We start from the raw sequence: 14,296 nt of genomic DNA on the forward strand, positions 1-14,296 counted from the left end.
ATTGTGGTCAGAAAGGACACTTTCATCAAGACTATACCAAATTCAAGGATGATGAAAAGATCAACAAATCTGTGAATACTGCAAATGTGGTTGGAGATGACTTTGATACTTTTGAAGAAATTGATAATATTCTTGCAATTACCAACGATAACTTGATGGATATATGGATCTTGGATTTGGCTTGTTGCTTTCATATATGTCCTAGGCGTGATTCGTTTACAACTTATCAATCTGTTGATATGGGCACTGTATAATTAGGAGATGATTTCTCTCTCTCAATTGTTGGGATTGGCACAATTCGAATCAAGATGTTTGATGGTATGGTAAGAACACTTGAGGTAAAACATGTCCCTGACATGAAAAAAAATTTGATATCCTTGAGTTTGTTAGATAAGAAGGGCTACAAATATAGTGGCCAAGATGGTGTCTTGAATGTATCTAAAGGAACCTTAACTATCATGAAGGGCAAGTTATCCGGTGACCTTTATTGTCTAATGAGAAACACGTTCATTGAAACTGTTTCTGTGGTCTCATCTAATGATCCTGAAGATGATGTAACACACTTATGGCATATGAGATTGGGTCATATGAGCAAGAGAGGGATTAAAAAACTGAGTAAGCGTAGTTTGCTGTGTGGTCAAAAGATTGAAAAGCTAGATTTCTATGAGCAACATATAGTGAAATTTAGCACTATAACTCATCAAACCAAGAGTACAGTGAACTACATCCATTCATATTTGTGGGGTCCTTCTTCAGTGGCATCAAAAGGTGGATCATTATACATGTGGACCTTTATTGATTATTTTTCAGGAAAAGTGTGGACGTATCTTCTGAAGGCTATGAGTGAAGTGTTAACCACCTTTTTGCATTGTAAGGTATTGATCGAGAAGCAAACTAAGAAAAGGATCGAAAGCTTTCGAACAAACAAAAGTTTAGAATTTTGCAAAGGTGAGTTTGGTCTATTCTACAAGAATGAAAAAAATCGTTAGACATTGCACTGTCATTAAAACACCACATCAAAACGGTATCGTAGAATGGATGAAGAAAACACTTTTGGAGAGAGCAAAATACGTGTTCTCTAATATTGGCCTAACCAAATTATTAACCTTTCCCAGTTTATAATTCAAAAAGCTTTGCTTCCAACAATCTCTTAACCTTGAAGCACCAACCACTAAGAAGGAACTCAAAGCCACTGTCTGGAGTTGTGATGGTTTTAAAGCCCTATGACCTAATGGTTTTAACTTCAACTTCATTAAGAGTAGTTGGACTTTTATCAAGAAAGATCTTTTCGACTTTATCTCTGACTTCATGTTCACTGGTAAATTGGAAAAAGGTTTTAACTCCTCTTTTATCGCATTGATTCCCAAAGTCTAGAGTCCTTCGTCACTCAGTGAATATCGGCCCACCAGTCTTGTTAATTCTCTCTACAAAATTCTCACCAAGCTTCTCGCCAATAGGCTTAAGGCAGTTATATCCTCGGTAGTCAGTGATAGTCAAAGTGCCTTTATTAGCAGCTATCAAATCACTGACGGGATCATGCTAGCCAATGAAGTTATCCATAGTATGCGCAAAAATCTTCACAATGAGGGTGTATTGTTCTTAAACTCGACTTTGAGAAGGCTTTTGACCATGTGGATTGGGGGTACATTTCTCTTGTCATACAGGCTACAGGCTTTGGTCATCAATGGTGTAGCTGGTTTTATGAGTGCATTTCAATGGTCTGAGTTTCCATTCTTGTCAATGGTTCAGCCACGCCCGAATTTCCCATGAAGCACGGCCTTCGACAAGGGGATCCACTCTCTCCTTTTTTGTTTATCATGGTAATGGAAACTCTTCATCTTTTTCTAGTAAAGGCTGAAGCGTTGAACTTTATCGGAGGCATCACCCTCACTTCTTTCAAAATTTTTATCTCTCACCTATAGTTCGCGGACGATACCATTCTGTTCTTGCGTCCTAATATTCAGGACGCAATCAACATTAGACGCATTCTGCAGTGCTTTGAGCTAGCCTCTGGTCTCCGTATTAACTTTCACAAATCTTGTGTTTATCTAGTGGGAATAACGTCTTTTGTGGGTGAAGAATTCTCTACTGTTCTCCAGTGTCGGACAGGCTCTCTGCCCTTCACGTATCTTGGTATTCCCCTTGGTGCTAACCCAAGAAGCATCTCCACATGGGATCCTGTTGTTTCTAACTTTAAAAGGCAACTTGCATTTTGGCAAAGAAAGTATCTCTTTCTTGCTAGCAGGATCACACTAATCAACTCAGTCTTAAATTCACTACCTCTTTATTATATCTCTGTCTTTCACCCATCTAAAGGTGTCATACACAAGCTCAAGCAACTACGATGCTCCTTCTTATGGGGTGGATCTACGGCTAAGCGCAAGATGTCCAAAGTCAATTGGTCCACTATTTGTAAGCCCAAAAGATTTGGTGGGTTAGGAATCTCTAGCCTTTCTCATAAGAATCTCGCCTTTCTAGCCAAATGGTGGTGGCGTTATGGAACTGATAAGGAAGCTTTATGAAGACGTTTGATTGTTGGTAAATACGGGATTGGTGACAGTCATTGGACTACTTTTGTTTCTAACATGTCGAGAATGTCATCGATTTGGAAAAGCATCATCAAGCTCCCATCCAATGAAGGGGTTCATAACCTGATTGGTTTTCATGCTTGGCACTGGATCGTAGGGGATGGTACCACTATCCTCCTATGGCTTGATAAATGGCTTAAGGACCTGCCCCTTTCATCCAAGTATCCTCGCCTTTTCTCGTTGGCTACAGATAAGGACATTCGAGTCGCTAATGCCAAGTCTAATGGGTCCTGGTCTCTTATTTTCAGACAGGCATTTTTTTCTTGGGCAAAGTCAAACTATGAGGAACTTTTGCGTAAACTCTATTCTATTTTTCTTGTGCTGGGCAGGAAGGAGAAACTTGTATGGAAGCATGACTCTCAAGGGAACTTCTCCGTGAAAACTTTCTGTTCTAGGCTAAATACCTCTAATGATGATCATATGGTATGGTTTCAATCTTTATGGAATCTATCTATCCCTCCTAAACTTTAGTGCTTCCTATGGCTTGCAGTCCTTAACGCAATTCCTACAAAGACTTTTCTCTTCTCTCGTGGTGTTCATTTTAATTTTGATCAGCTGTAGTGCATTTGGTGCAGTCTTGATAAAAGGACTTGCTTGCACATCTTTCTCACATGCAACTTCAGTTGGCTTATCTGGGGTTTTGTTTTTCGATGGTGGGGTGTTGATTGGTGTGTCCCTTCCACCATTCCCAATTTTATTCAAGCTTGGTCCCTTTGTTCATTCGGTGGTGATGTTTCTAAAAGATGGATGATCGTTTGTGGCGCTACTTTATGGTCATTATGGCTTGCACGTAATGAATCCGTCTTCAATTCCAAGATTTAGGATGGTCTCCAAATCATTTTTCTCATTAAGTTGCACTCTATGTTTTGGATTAAAGCATGTGAAGGCAATGATGCCATTGATGAAATTGGTTGGTGGTCTGATCCACAAAATTGCTCGTGTCAGAGAACCCCCTTCCACCTTCGACTTGGCATTTCATGGTCACCACCTCCCATTAGCATGTTCAAATTTCATGTTGACGGCTCAACCAGAGGTCAGTTAGGACCTGCTGGTTATGGTGGGGTTTTGCACAACTCGGACGATTTTGTACTAGGATTGTTCTTTACTCCACTCGATTTACGTGACTCCAATTATGCGGAATTGATGGGTATCTTGCATGCTTTTCACCTCGTTTCTGTCTCCACTTACTCCTATTCCCATTTAATTGTTGAATTGTATTCAAGGGTTGCTTTATCCTGGATTAATTGTGTCGAACGAAGACCTTGGGATAAATGCACATCTTCAACGAAATCGACTCACTACTGCTTTCCGTCGGTAATGTGTCCTTCACTCATGTCTTTAGAGAAGGCACTTCATTCGTTGACTCCTTAGCCAGGTATGGTACTAATGTTTCTACTCCCTTCTCTGCTTAGTGGTGAACCCGTAAGTTGCTGTATGACTCTTATGCTGCAGTCTTTCTTTATGCTCCATTGTTAGTCTTATTTTTATGTTGCTTTGAGCTCCCTCTTTATGTTGATGTTCTCCTCTTTTTGATGCTTCTTGTTAGTCTTTTTGTCACAACAACTTGCCAACTGTTGCTTGTAGATGCTTGTACTTATTGACCTTTTGGCTTGCATTCACTGTAGTCTAAGTGATCTTAATGAATATTTATTTTGGCTGAGCAAAAAAAAAAATTTAAGTGTTAACCTTTTAAGTCAAATCGATTTGGATTTAAATGAATTGTTTGAATTCGAATAATTTTGAGTTGGTTATTCGGGTTGTTTGGGTTCAAGTAGTTTTGAGTTCAGATCAATTTAAATTCAAATTATTTTGAATTCAAGTCCTTTTCAACTTTGCATCTTGCAAGTTCAGATTGTTGATTTTATTTTTGTCAAAATTAATTTTATCGGGTTTGAGTTTGAGGTCAAGATTAGCTATGCCAATTTTAGTTAAAATTGTTTGTAGTGCAAGGAAATATGTATTTTTTGGGAAAATTTAAGGAAAGAAATTTGAAATAAATACATTGTCTCCTCTAAAGTTTAATGCAAATAGTGCATTAAATGTAAAAACACATTCTAAAGTAATATTTTTAACTATCTTATTTTTTTTAATGAAGATAGTTTTATTGGCCTCTCCAACCAGCATGCCATTGTAAGTCTCTAACCAAAGCGGAGAAGACTTGCTATGGCATAACTATTTCATGGTTAATTTGGGCAAAATATAGCCTGTGCAGTTACAAAATGATCCTACGACTCAAAAAACGACATGGGCATATACCCACAGATTTATAAAAACCGCTATCAATAATCAAAGCTCAACTAATCCAAGTACCTAACATTTGCCTTCTATCTTTTCAACATAAATTTTAATCGATGCCTATTTAACAATTCCACTGGCCCTTGTAGCGAGGGCTTTTCACCTACCCCCTTTATATCTTTTAGTTTACAATTTTACAATTTACAAATTTAATTATTTAGAGATATTATTAATTTTTACAACGTAAAAGGGTTCTCATACCCCGAGGAATAGTTTAGTAAGAGCAATTTTGTTTTTCCTAAAAAAAATTGTAGGAGAAGAAGAAGTTTGGTAACAACGACTTCCTGCCTCTTACCAACCTTGTTGCTGCCGTGATTAGGACCAAGAAGTCTTGTTGTATACATAGGAACAAGCCATTACCATTTCCTTCATATCCTTTCCACTCTAACTGCAATATATTGGTGATCAATTCCTGAATCTAACTAATTATTTCCATTCTCCACGATATGGATCCGAGGTTGAGGGAGGCTGCTCAAACAGGAGATTTTAACTACTTCTACTCACTAATCGAGGAAAACGCAAGCGTTTTGGAGGACATTGATACAGAGTCTTTTGCTGAGACTCCATTACATGTAGCGGCTTCTGCAGGGCAAATTGCTTTCGCCGTAGAGATGATGAATTTAAAGCCGTCGTTTGCGAGGACGCTGAACCAAGCTGGGCTTAGCCCCATGCACGTAGCTTTACAAAACGAAAAAACCCTTTTTGTACATCGACTCCTAGAGATGGATAAAGATCTCGTTCGCGTCAAAGGCAGGGAGGGTAAGACTCCTTTTCATTACGCTGCTGAACTAGGAGAGGAAAAACTTTTGAACGAGTTTCTTGAAGCTTGCCCTGAATGCATTCAAGATGTAACTGTTCATCGTGAAACTGCTCTGCACATCTCATTAAAACATAACAAGCTTAACGAGTTTAAATCCTTGGTGCGATGGATTCGAGAGAGCTGTCATAAGGATGCCAAAGTCTGGGAAGAACGAATCCTCAACTGGAAGGACGAACAAGGCAACACTGTTCTGCACATTGCAGCCATGGAAAACCAACCAGAGGTTTGCTTTTACATTTATCAGACTCCCAATTGACTCGTAATCAAAAAAAAAAACTAACTAGTTATTAGTACATCTTCTATGATTTGCACAGGCCGTAGGACTGCTGGTAAAGTATCGTGACGTGGTTGATGTGAACGCCAAGAATTCGGAAGATTTGACAGCACTGGAATATATCTCAAAATGCGATGAAAACGATGAAAGCACTGAAAACCAAGAGCCAGTGCAAGATAGATCAGAGATTACTACAATGTTGCAAGCTGCTACACGTCGAATGCATCCCTTCATGGCAATGCTCTATTTCGACAAGGAGTTAATGTTTTCTTATCTTAAAAGGATAATCACACATATTTCTCGGAGAAGGAAGAACATTTCAAATGACATGCGCAACGCATTGCTGGTAGTCATTACGCTGATTATAACAGCCACTTACCAATCCTCTTTAAGTCCACCTGGTGGTGTTTGGCAGGGAGATAACAGCAATAGTTCATCTAAATCAAACGATGCTAGCATAAATACCAGTAATAGTAGCACCCTTGGCGGAAAGCTGCACGATCCGGGGACAACCGTTATGCCAAAAAGTACTTTTTCTGTGTTCTGGACTTACAACACATTAACCCTATTGACAACCCTTGGGCTAACAGCATTTCTCCTCCCAGGTGGTTCTATTGCTATACTACTGCTCGTGCCACTTTCACTTTTGTGCTCGAGCTACATGCTCTCCATGAGCATCTTATCCCCGACTCCGTTTTGGTCAAAAGTGAATACAATTCTGTCAATAGTCTTTATTATGTTGCTGTTATTACCGTATCCTAGATTGTTCAACGAGAGACTGCGAGCCCAAATGAAGAGTGAATTATCTCCACGTGCGGTGCTAAAGTCGAAGAAATTTTATATCAAAATATTCTTTTGTTTGGTTGCTGCAATGTGCTTTACTGTAATCATGCTGCAAAATTGGTTACATTAGAAGTATTTAGGACCCCAACCCTTTCTGAAGTCTAATCTTAGCGTTGTGTTGTTTCTTATCTATTTAATAAAAGAAGTTGGTATTGTAATTCTTGACTCTTCTAAGTACTATAAATGCAAGTGTCTCTGCCTTTCTGATGTTTGTTGTTTTTTGATGCGTTTTCTCCTGCCGTTTTTTGGTTAGGGCAGGCTTCCTCTTCCGTTTTAAATGTTTGCTGCTGTGATAACTGCCACTTCTTTTTTGTGCAGTTAAACCTTTTATGTATCATGATTTGTTATCTCGATTTTCATGTCAATGGGAATCTTAGGTAATTTCAACTTGAAATTAATATTGGCATATGGGATGTATGACTAATAAAATTCCCTTAAAAAGAAAAGTTGGTTTTGAGAATTAAAGTTTTCTTCTTGAGTGTAGCATTTTTTATTTGCCCAAAGTCTTTACTCGTAAAACCGTGGGGCAGGCTGAAACCCCAAAAGTCCACTGAAAACATTTTTGGGGTTGAAAATGGGACCCTTTTCTCCAGCAAACTTTACTATTATACCAACCCACCTAGCAAGGCTATTACTCTATTTAATTTAGTGTATTAATTGAGTACAAATTTGTACTCTTTCATGTATTGACAAAACCTTAAGTAACGAAAATTAGAATATTATTTTACTGCTTATGGTATCATATTGCCAATCAATAAAGAAAATAGAGATAAATATTTCAAAATTTTCAGCATAGTTTACTGCAATGTTTAATGATAGCATTCTATTTTAATTAGGTGCAAGGTCAACATTTTCATCTAATTTTCGATGGGATATCACCAAACCATTACGCCCAACTTCAATGCCCCTAAACCATCCACTAGTGGTATCCTTGTTCATAAGAACACTTATGGCCTCCACCACAATATTAAACTGCATCGCTGACAAAGAGCATCCTAGAAGCTGTGGGTTTGGCAACCACACAATCTCCTCAATGGCAATATTTACTTCAAATGCTTTAATCCAGGACAAGTATTGCATTTTAATCACAAGAAACTAGTTCCAATTTATCCCTGTTTTTCCATAAAATATATTGTAATTCCAAAAACTACTAACCGTCTCTTTTAGCAGCACCATTGATCATATTGTCTTGACTTGATAAAAGATTCAACGGAGTTTGGTATCTCGCATTGGAATCCCCACCACTCAAAAATACAGCTCCATATAATCCAAGAATAGTGGCACGAGATTGAAATATGAACACGGCCCTAATTCAAAGCCACATGAACATAAGTCATTATCATTTTCAAAGTAAATATCTGTAGCTCTCAAAAAGCTTGTGGCTGGAATGTAGTTTAGGAGAGCTAACCATAAATTTTGGAGAGGATAACGTTTTTCCAAACACATAAACCATACGTTTTTTTGTCTCCATAGTTGACTGGCTTCCCAAGACAGCTGTGGCTTTCTCTACAGAAAATGTTGTTATCGCATAAAGACATAAGCTTCAACTTCAGAGGTCGAAAAAACCTCTCATATTCAGATGGATACAGCAGAATTTAAGAGTGATATCATTTTCGTATAACATAATTAATATATTATAAGAGTAGAAAAACCCTATAATTTATGTATTAACTTATGTATTTATTGTTCTAGGTTGAAAAGTGAGTATGTTCATCTAATTATTCTCTATGGACGTTGTTATGATATTTAGTAGGATGCTGTTCAGGAATATCGTCAAATTTCTTTTTGAGCGATGACTAATTTTTTTTCTTTTTGTAAATGAGCAGGTTTTTTTTTTTTTTTTGCCCAGACTAGATATTATATACTCCAAACAATCTTTTGCAAATCAGCTAGAGACTTGCTGATGGAATATTGGTAACGGTAATAAAATTATTTTTACAATAATTGTCAACTCAACCAAACATAAATAGGAATACAGAAAAAGTAACTTGGTGGTGCATGTAGGGATTTAACAGTTATGACTTGCAAAAAAAAAAAAAGAATAACTTTGATTAACTTCGATCAGAGTGGATTAGATCTGACAATTCGTGTTTTTGTATTTTAATTATGTTGTGTTAATATAGGGTATTAATGATTGTATCAGTAAATACAAACACGATATGAATAATTATTCATATCAGCATCTGAAACACATACATGATACGTTTAAAAACCAGGTAACGCAACACAACACGACTAACATATTTGTTAAATATGTTAAGATTTTTATACGACATAATATGATTAATAAACACGATTAAACGATTAACATATATAAAATTCATCATACTCAGGGGCAGACCTACCTTGTAACTAACAATGTCATCATTCCAAAAATTACTACTTAGTTATATTAGTTAAGCTAGAATTTTATATAATTAATGATACTAATGAACCTACTAATTTTTTTGCATTTTAATAAGAGAAGGTCAAAAACTCCAAGTCAAAGTAAATTTATCAAAAAGTAATTTATATACTAATATTTAAATACTAAAAGATAAAAATAATTTCTTTCCATAATTTAAGATTTTATTAAAAAAATTAAAACCTAAACTACTATCCCTCGTCCTCTCCCTCTCCAAAAATTCAAATCCTAGTTTTGAGACCTGTAGTGATGCTTCCTCTTCTCGATCCTTAACTGCGTTTTTCATTTTTTGAAAATAACTCATCTAGACTTCAATTGTAAGTAATTTTTAATTCAAATTAAGTTTTTAAATGCTTCATGTCTAAATATTTTTTGATTAATTTGATAATTTGGGACTCAAACAGAATTTAATTAATAGAAAATAGTATTGTATGTCAAATAATATCTTGAAATTATGATTCTTTGTTTTTTTATTTATTTTGTAGATATATTGTTTGATTATTTGATTTTTTGTATTTAATTTTATATGGTTTATTGATGCTTATACTTAGTTTTGATCAATGAATAAAAATTTGTCAAATTGTTAATTGTTGAACCTGATAATTTGCTATACAAGATCATATTTTATTTAATTCTAATGTTTTAGTTTATGTTAATGAGAAATGAGTAGTAACTTTTAACAGGTTTTTGGATAAATAAGTCATAAAAAGATAATTTAAAATACAAAAAATTATCTCACAAGACTAAGGTCATGGGCAACAATAATATAATTCTATTAATGATGATACTCAACAATCTTCTAAGCAAAATCGTGTTGAATTTAATCTAAGTATTGTCCTGGTAGATCTTGGAATGAGGAAACAAAATTTTAATTATTATTATTATTTTAGCTAAGACACTACTTAGCAAAATTTCTATGTCCACCCTTGATCATACTAATAACATCTAAAATCATTCATAATTTTCAACCATAATTAAATACATATCATTAACTACATCACAAATCATGAACAATTCCAAACACCCAAACCAAAATCGAAAACTCACTCGCCAATGTCGCATCATTCCGGTGTCAAAACCTTTTAAAATAATTGTTAAAAATTATTTAAATAAGGCTAAAATAGTATTTGACTACTAATTTTAATGGGTTGACATACGTGTCACTTATACTCGTTTAAACATAATAACATGATTAACATGATTAATTAAACGTGTTAACCGTATCAACACAATTAAGACATAAAACATTATAAGGCTAAATCCAAACTTGTTTAACGCCATGTCTTCTAGTGTTGTGCCCAAAATTGCAAAATCTAGCATGGATCCAAGGTTGAGGGAGGTAGCTCAAACCGGAAATATATATGTTAATTTCTTAAGATTAAAAATTTTAATAATAACTATGTTATAAAGAAATAATAACAAAATATTAATAGTTTGGATATTGACCTCTTACAAAGAAATTAAAATCATAATTTTTTTAAAAAAATAACAGCATTTAAGTACCTAAATTTTAACTAACATTATATTATCAAATTTTTAATTGGAAAAATGAGAGATTTGAATTTAACTCTTTACATAAGGGATACATACACTTTCCATTAAATGTTCATATGTTATATCAATTTCTAATTATAAAAAAATTATGTTTTTTTAATTTTCTTGAAAATTAAATAAAAATAAAGAAAATAAGATGAAAAGAGTATTAGTTTAATTGGATTAAATCTATGCAATTAACAATAATCATGAAAATCATGTGTTATTATATTTCACAGTATATACTTTATTTGAAATCCAAATCCTCTCGTTTAAGTATTTAACTTTCCAAATATAACCTTAGAGAACATTGTTAGAAATTTGCAAGCTAGCAAAATAAATATATTTGTAATTTATTAAATGAAAACATAATACTACTAAAATATAATCAAAATAACATAAGCTTAAAAACCTATCCATGATGTCATGTCTATCATCATCATCGGTGGTCATTCTATTGCTTCATTAACTCCATTGATTCTGCCAACGGTACGTAAGTTAGTCAATGTGGAATTTTCTTTTTTCAAATTTTCACTCACATCTTTTCTTCTATTCTTTTAACTTCTTTGTTAATGTTATTAATTTCATGATAATGATTGTCTCTTTTCCTAATGTTAAATGGAGCAAACTTATATAATTTAGTTATATAAGTGTAAGACAAAGTTAGATATTGACTTCATTATATCCATAATGTTATTGCCATTATTTCTCTTTACACACCAAGTGGTGGGAGCGAAATAAATCTAAAAAATAATGTTTATTAAAACGTTCATTTTTAAATCAATTTTATCGATTCTTTGAATTTCATCTAAATTCCATTTTCACACCAACAGTTTGGTATCTCCCATTAGAATCCCCACCACTCAAAAATGTGTTCCGTATAATCTAAGAATAGTGACATAAGATTAAAATAGGAACACAGTCCTCATTCAAATCACACCATGAACATAAGTCATTATCATTTTCAAAGTAAATATCTGTAGCTCTCAAGAAGCTTGTGGCTGCAATGCAATTTAGGAGAGCTAACCATTAAAGAAATTGAATTTTTGAGAGGATAACACATTTCCAAATAGATAAATCATACTTTTTTGTCTTCATAGTTGACTGACTTCCCAACCACTCATGAATTTAATGTTGATGTTGAAGAAAGTGCTAAGCAGATCTAGAAGCTCCATGAAGAAATTCGAGAGAAGATTATTCCTTAAACTGTTGGATACCAAAAGCAAGTCAACAAACACAAAAAGTTAGCTAATTTTAAAGAAGGAGATTTTGTGTGAATTCACTTAAGGAAAGAATGTTTTCCTAAGTGTCGTGCCAAATTATCTCCTCAAGTTGATGGACCATTTTAAGTCTTAGAACATATTAATAAGAATGCTTACAAGATTTGAGCTTCTTGGAGATTATAAAATTTCTTCTACCTTCGATATAGTTGATATCTCTCCTTACTATGAAAGACATGAAGAAGACATAGATTTTGAAAGCGATTCTTCTCCAATTTAGGGAGAATGATAAAAGAGTATGTTATTATTATATTATTATCCAGGTCCAACATAAGAATTATAGGATAAATTAAGAGTTTTAGTTTATTTAAGAATTATAGGATAAAATAATAATCCCACATAAGAAAATAAGAAAATTCTCTTTCTTAGGAATAGTTATATAAAGCCTTAATTGTTACGCATATTCAAGTTGAGATTAGATAAAAAAAATATTTTCTTGAATAAGTAGTGATTATTTTCTCTATATAGATTAAGAGGTTCTAATATCTTTAGTTTGGCTTAAGAGTTTAGCTATTTTTTACTTTAATGGGGTTTTTAAAAGTGAAAATTTGTCTATTTTTTTACCTTAATGGGGTTTTCAATGTTCATTGTTGTTCACTTAATGAATGACAACTAATTTGATGTCAACTGTTGCATTGCAGGGTCAAAGCTAGTCAATTTTTATTAAGGGGACCCAAAACGAAAAGAAATAAAAAGCTCAAAATTTTTAAAACTAATATGTTAAACTTTAGCAACAATCAAAATATTCATAATAGACAATAATTTTATATAACATGTAAATCTAAAGAATTAAAAAAAAGACTTATCATAGTCCTCTAGCTAAGTTTTGTTTGACGATGGCAATTTCTTTCTCAATATAAACAACTAAATTATCTACAAAAAACTCATCATCCATTTTATTCCGGAGTCTTGTCTTTCTCAATATAAATAATTAAAAAATTAATGCAGTGAACATCCAATATTCTTATTTTATTACTATTTAAACTTAAATTACTAAATATGAAACTATATTGTATTAAATATAAATAGTTAAATATGATATACAAGATTAATAATTTCCTCTTATATAATCAGGATTGTTTAAAAACTAAATACTTAAGATAATTTCCTTTCAACTAAAAATAAAATGTAAAGCACATTAAAAAGATATATTATCAAGATAATTTCTTCTTTTATAATTAAAATTAATAAAAAAATTACATATTAGTGAAATTTTAAGCAACAACCAATAATGCAATGCTAGAACTTATATATGAGAATCACATAATAATTTTTTAATTTTTAAAGACTAAAATCATTGAAAATAATATCTACATAACAGAAAAAAAGAATGTTGAGTTTTAGGTTGACTAGAATTCTAGATCTTATTTGATTAGGATTTTTTGTTTGTATACAATATTAAGTAGTTGTATGATTTTAAACTTTTTATTCCACATCGAATCCTAATCACATTCTACTTTGGACTTTTATACTATAAAAGTGAATTTCTAGGCTTTAGAATTAAAAGTAGTGCTTTGAGAGCTCTAGAGAGGGAACATCTTGTAACTCTATCTTTTACTCTAGGTAGAGCTAGAGTGGTTTGAGTGAATGTTCTTGGGAGGTTATTGAGGAAGAGTGTGCAAGGGATCTTGGGTTGTTTTGGGAAACCATAAAGGTCAATTTATTGTACTTTAAATTCTCAATAATAGAAGAACAGTTTTACTCCGTGGACGTAGACAATAGGCCGAACCACGTAAATTCTTGTGTTTTTCTGTTTGCTTATTTTCTCTGGATTTTATCTTTATTGATTCTTGGGCAATTTCCACAACAAACTGGTATCAAAGCTTCGGGTTCGGTAAATTCAAGATTCAACAAGGATGTCGAAAGTTACTAGTTCTACGAATTTTTCAATTGAGAAGTTTGATGGGAAGACTAGTTTCACGCAGTGGCAGAGAAGGATGAAAGATCTCCTTGTGCAGCAAGGTTTAATGCGCCCCTTATTAGGAAAGGAGGAAGGGCAACCAAATAACATGAAGGATGTTGAATGGGTAGAGTTAGAGCAAAGGTGTGTGAGCACTATTCGGCTTTGCATTGGAGATAATGTGTTTAATCATGTTATTGATGAGGATTCTGCTCTAAGATTATGGGCAAAGTTAGAGAAAATTTACTTGGCGAAAAGTCTTTCTAACAAGTTGCAGCTTAGGCGAAAGTTGTATTACTTAAAGATGGAGGAGAATGGAGACCTCATGAAGCATATGAATGAATTCGATGGAATCATTG

At 33.7% G+C, this 14,296-nt stretch overlaps 2 protein-coding genes across 2 annotated transcripts in view; both read left to right on the plus strand.

Annotated features, from left to right (window-relative positions):
• LOC18586215 (serine/threonine-protein phosphatase 6 regulatory ankyrin repeat subunit B) overlaps window positions 1-14,296 on the plus strand; it is an 87,546-nt gene that overhangs the window by 65,077 nt on the left and 8,173 nt on the right. The gene's annotated exons all lie outside the window — the stretch shown is intronic.
• On the plus strand, window positions 5,106-7,027 carry LOC18586225 (ankyrin repeat-containing protein At2g01680). The gene is made up of 2 exons (XM_018129258.1): window positions 5,106-5,926; window positions 6,018-7,027. Exons 1-2 carry the CDS (start codon window positions 5,330-5,332, stop codon window positions 6,888-6,890), a joined length of 1,470 nt encoding a protein of 489 aa, XP_017984747.1. The 5' UTR covers window positions 5,106-5,329; the 3' UTR covers window positions 6,891-7,027.

The sequence above is a fragment of the Theobroma cacao genome, chromosome 10, assembly GCF_000208745.1.
Source record: "Theobroma cacao cultivar B97-61/B2 chromosome 10, Criollo_cocoa_genome_V2, whole genome shotgun sequence".
Lineage (NCBI taxonomy): Eukaryota > Viridiplantae > Streptophyta > Magnoliopsida > Malvales > Malvaceae > Theobroma > Theobroma cacao.

Coding starts and splice junctions, on each gene's coding strand:
- LOC18586225 (XM_018129258.1), top strand. CDS start 5,330: ATGGATCCGAGGTTGAGGGAGGCTGCTCAAACAGGAGATTTTAACTAC. Junction 5,927..6,017: donor CCATGGAAAACCAACCAGAG/GTTTGCTTTTAC, acceptor TGATTTGCACAG/GCCGTAGGACTGCTGGTAAA.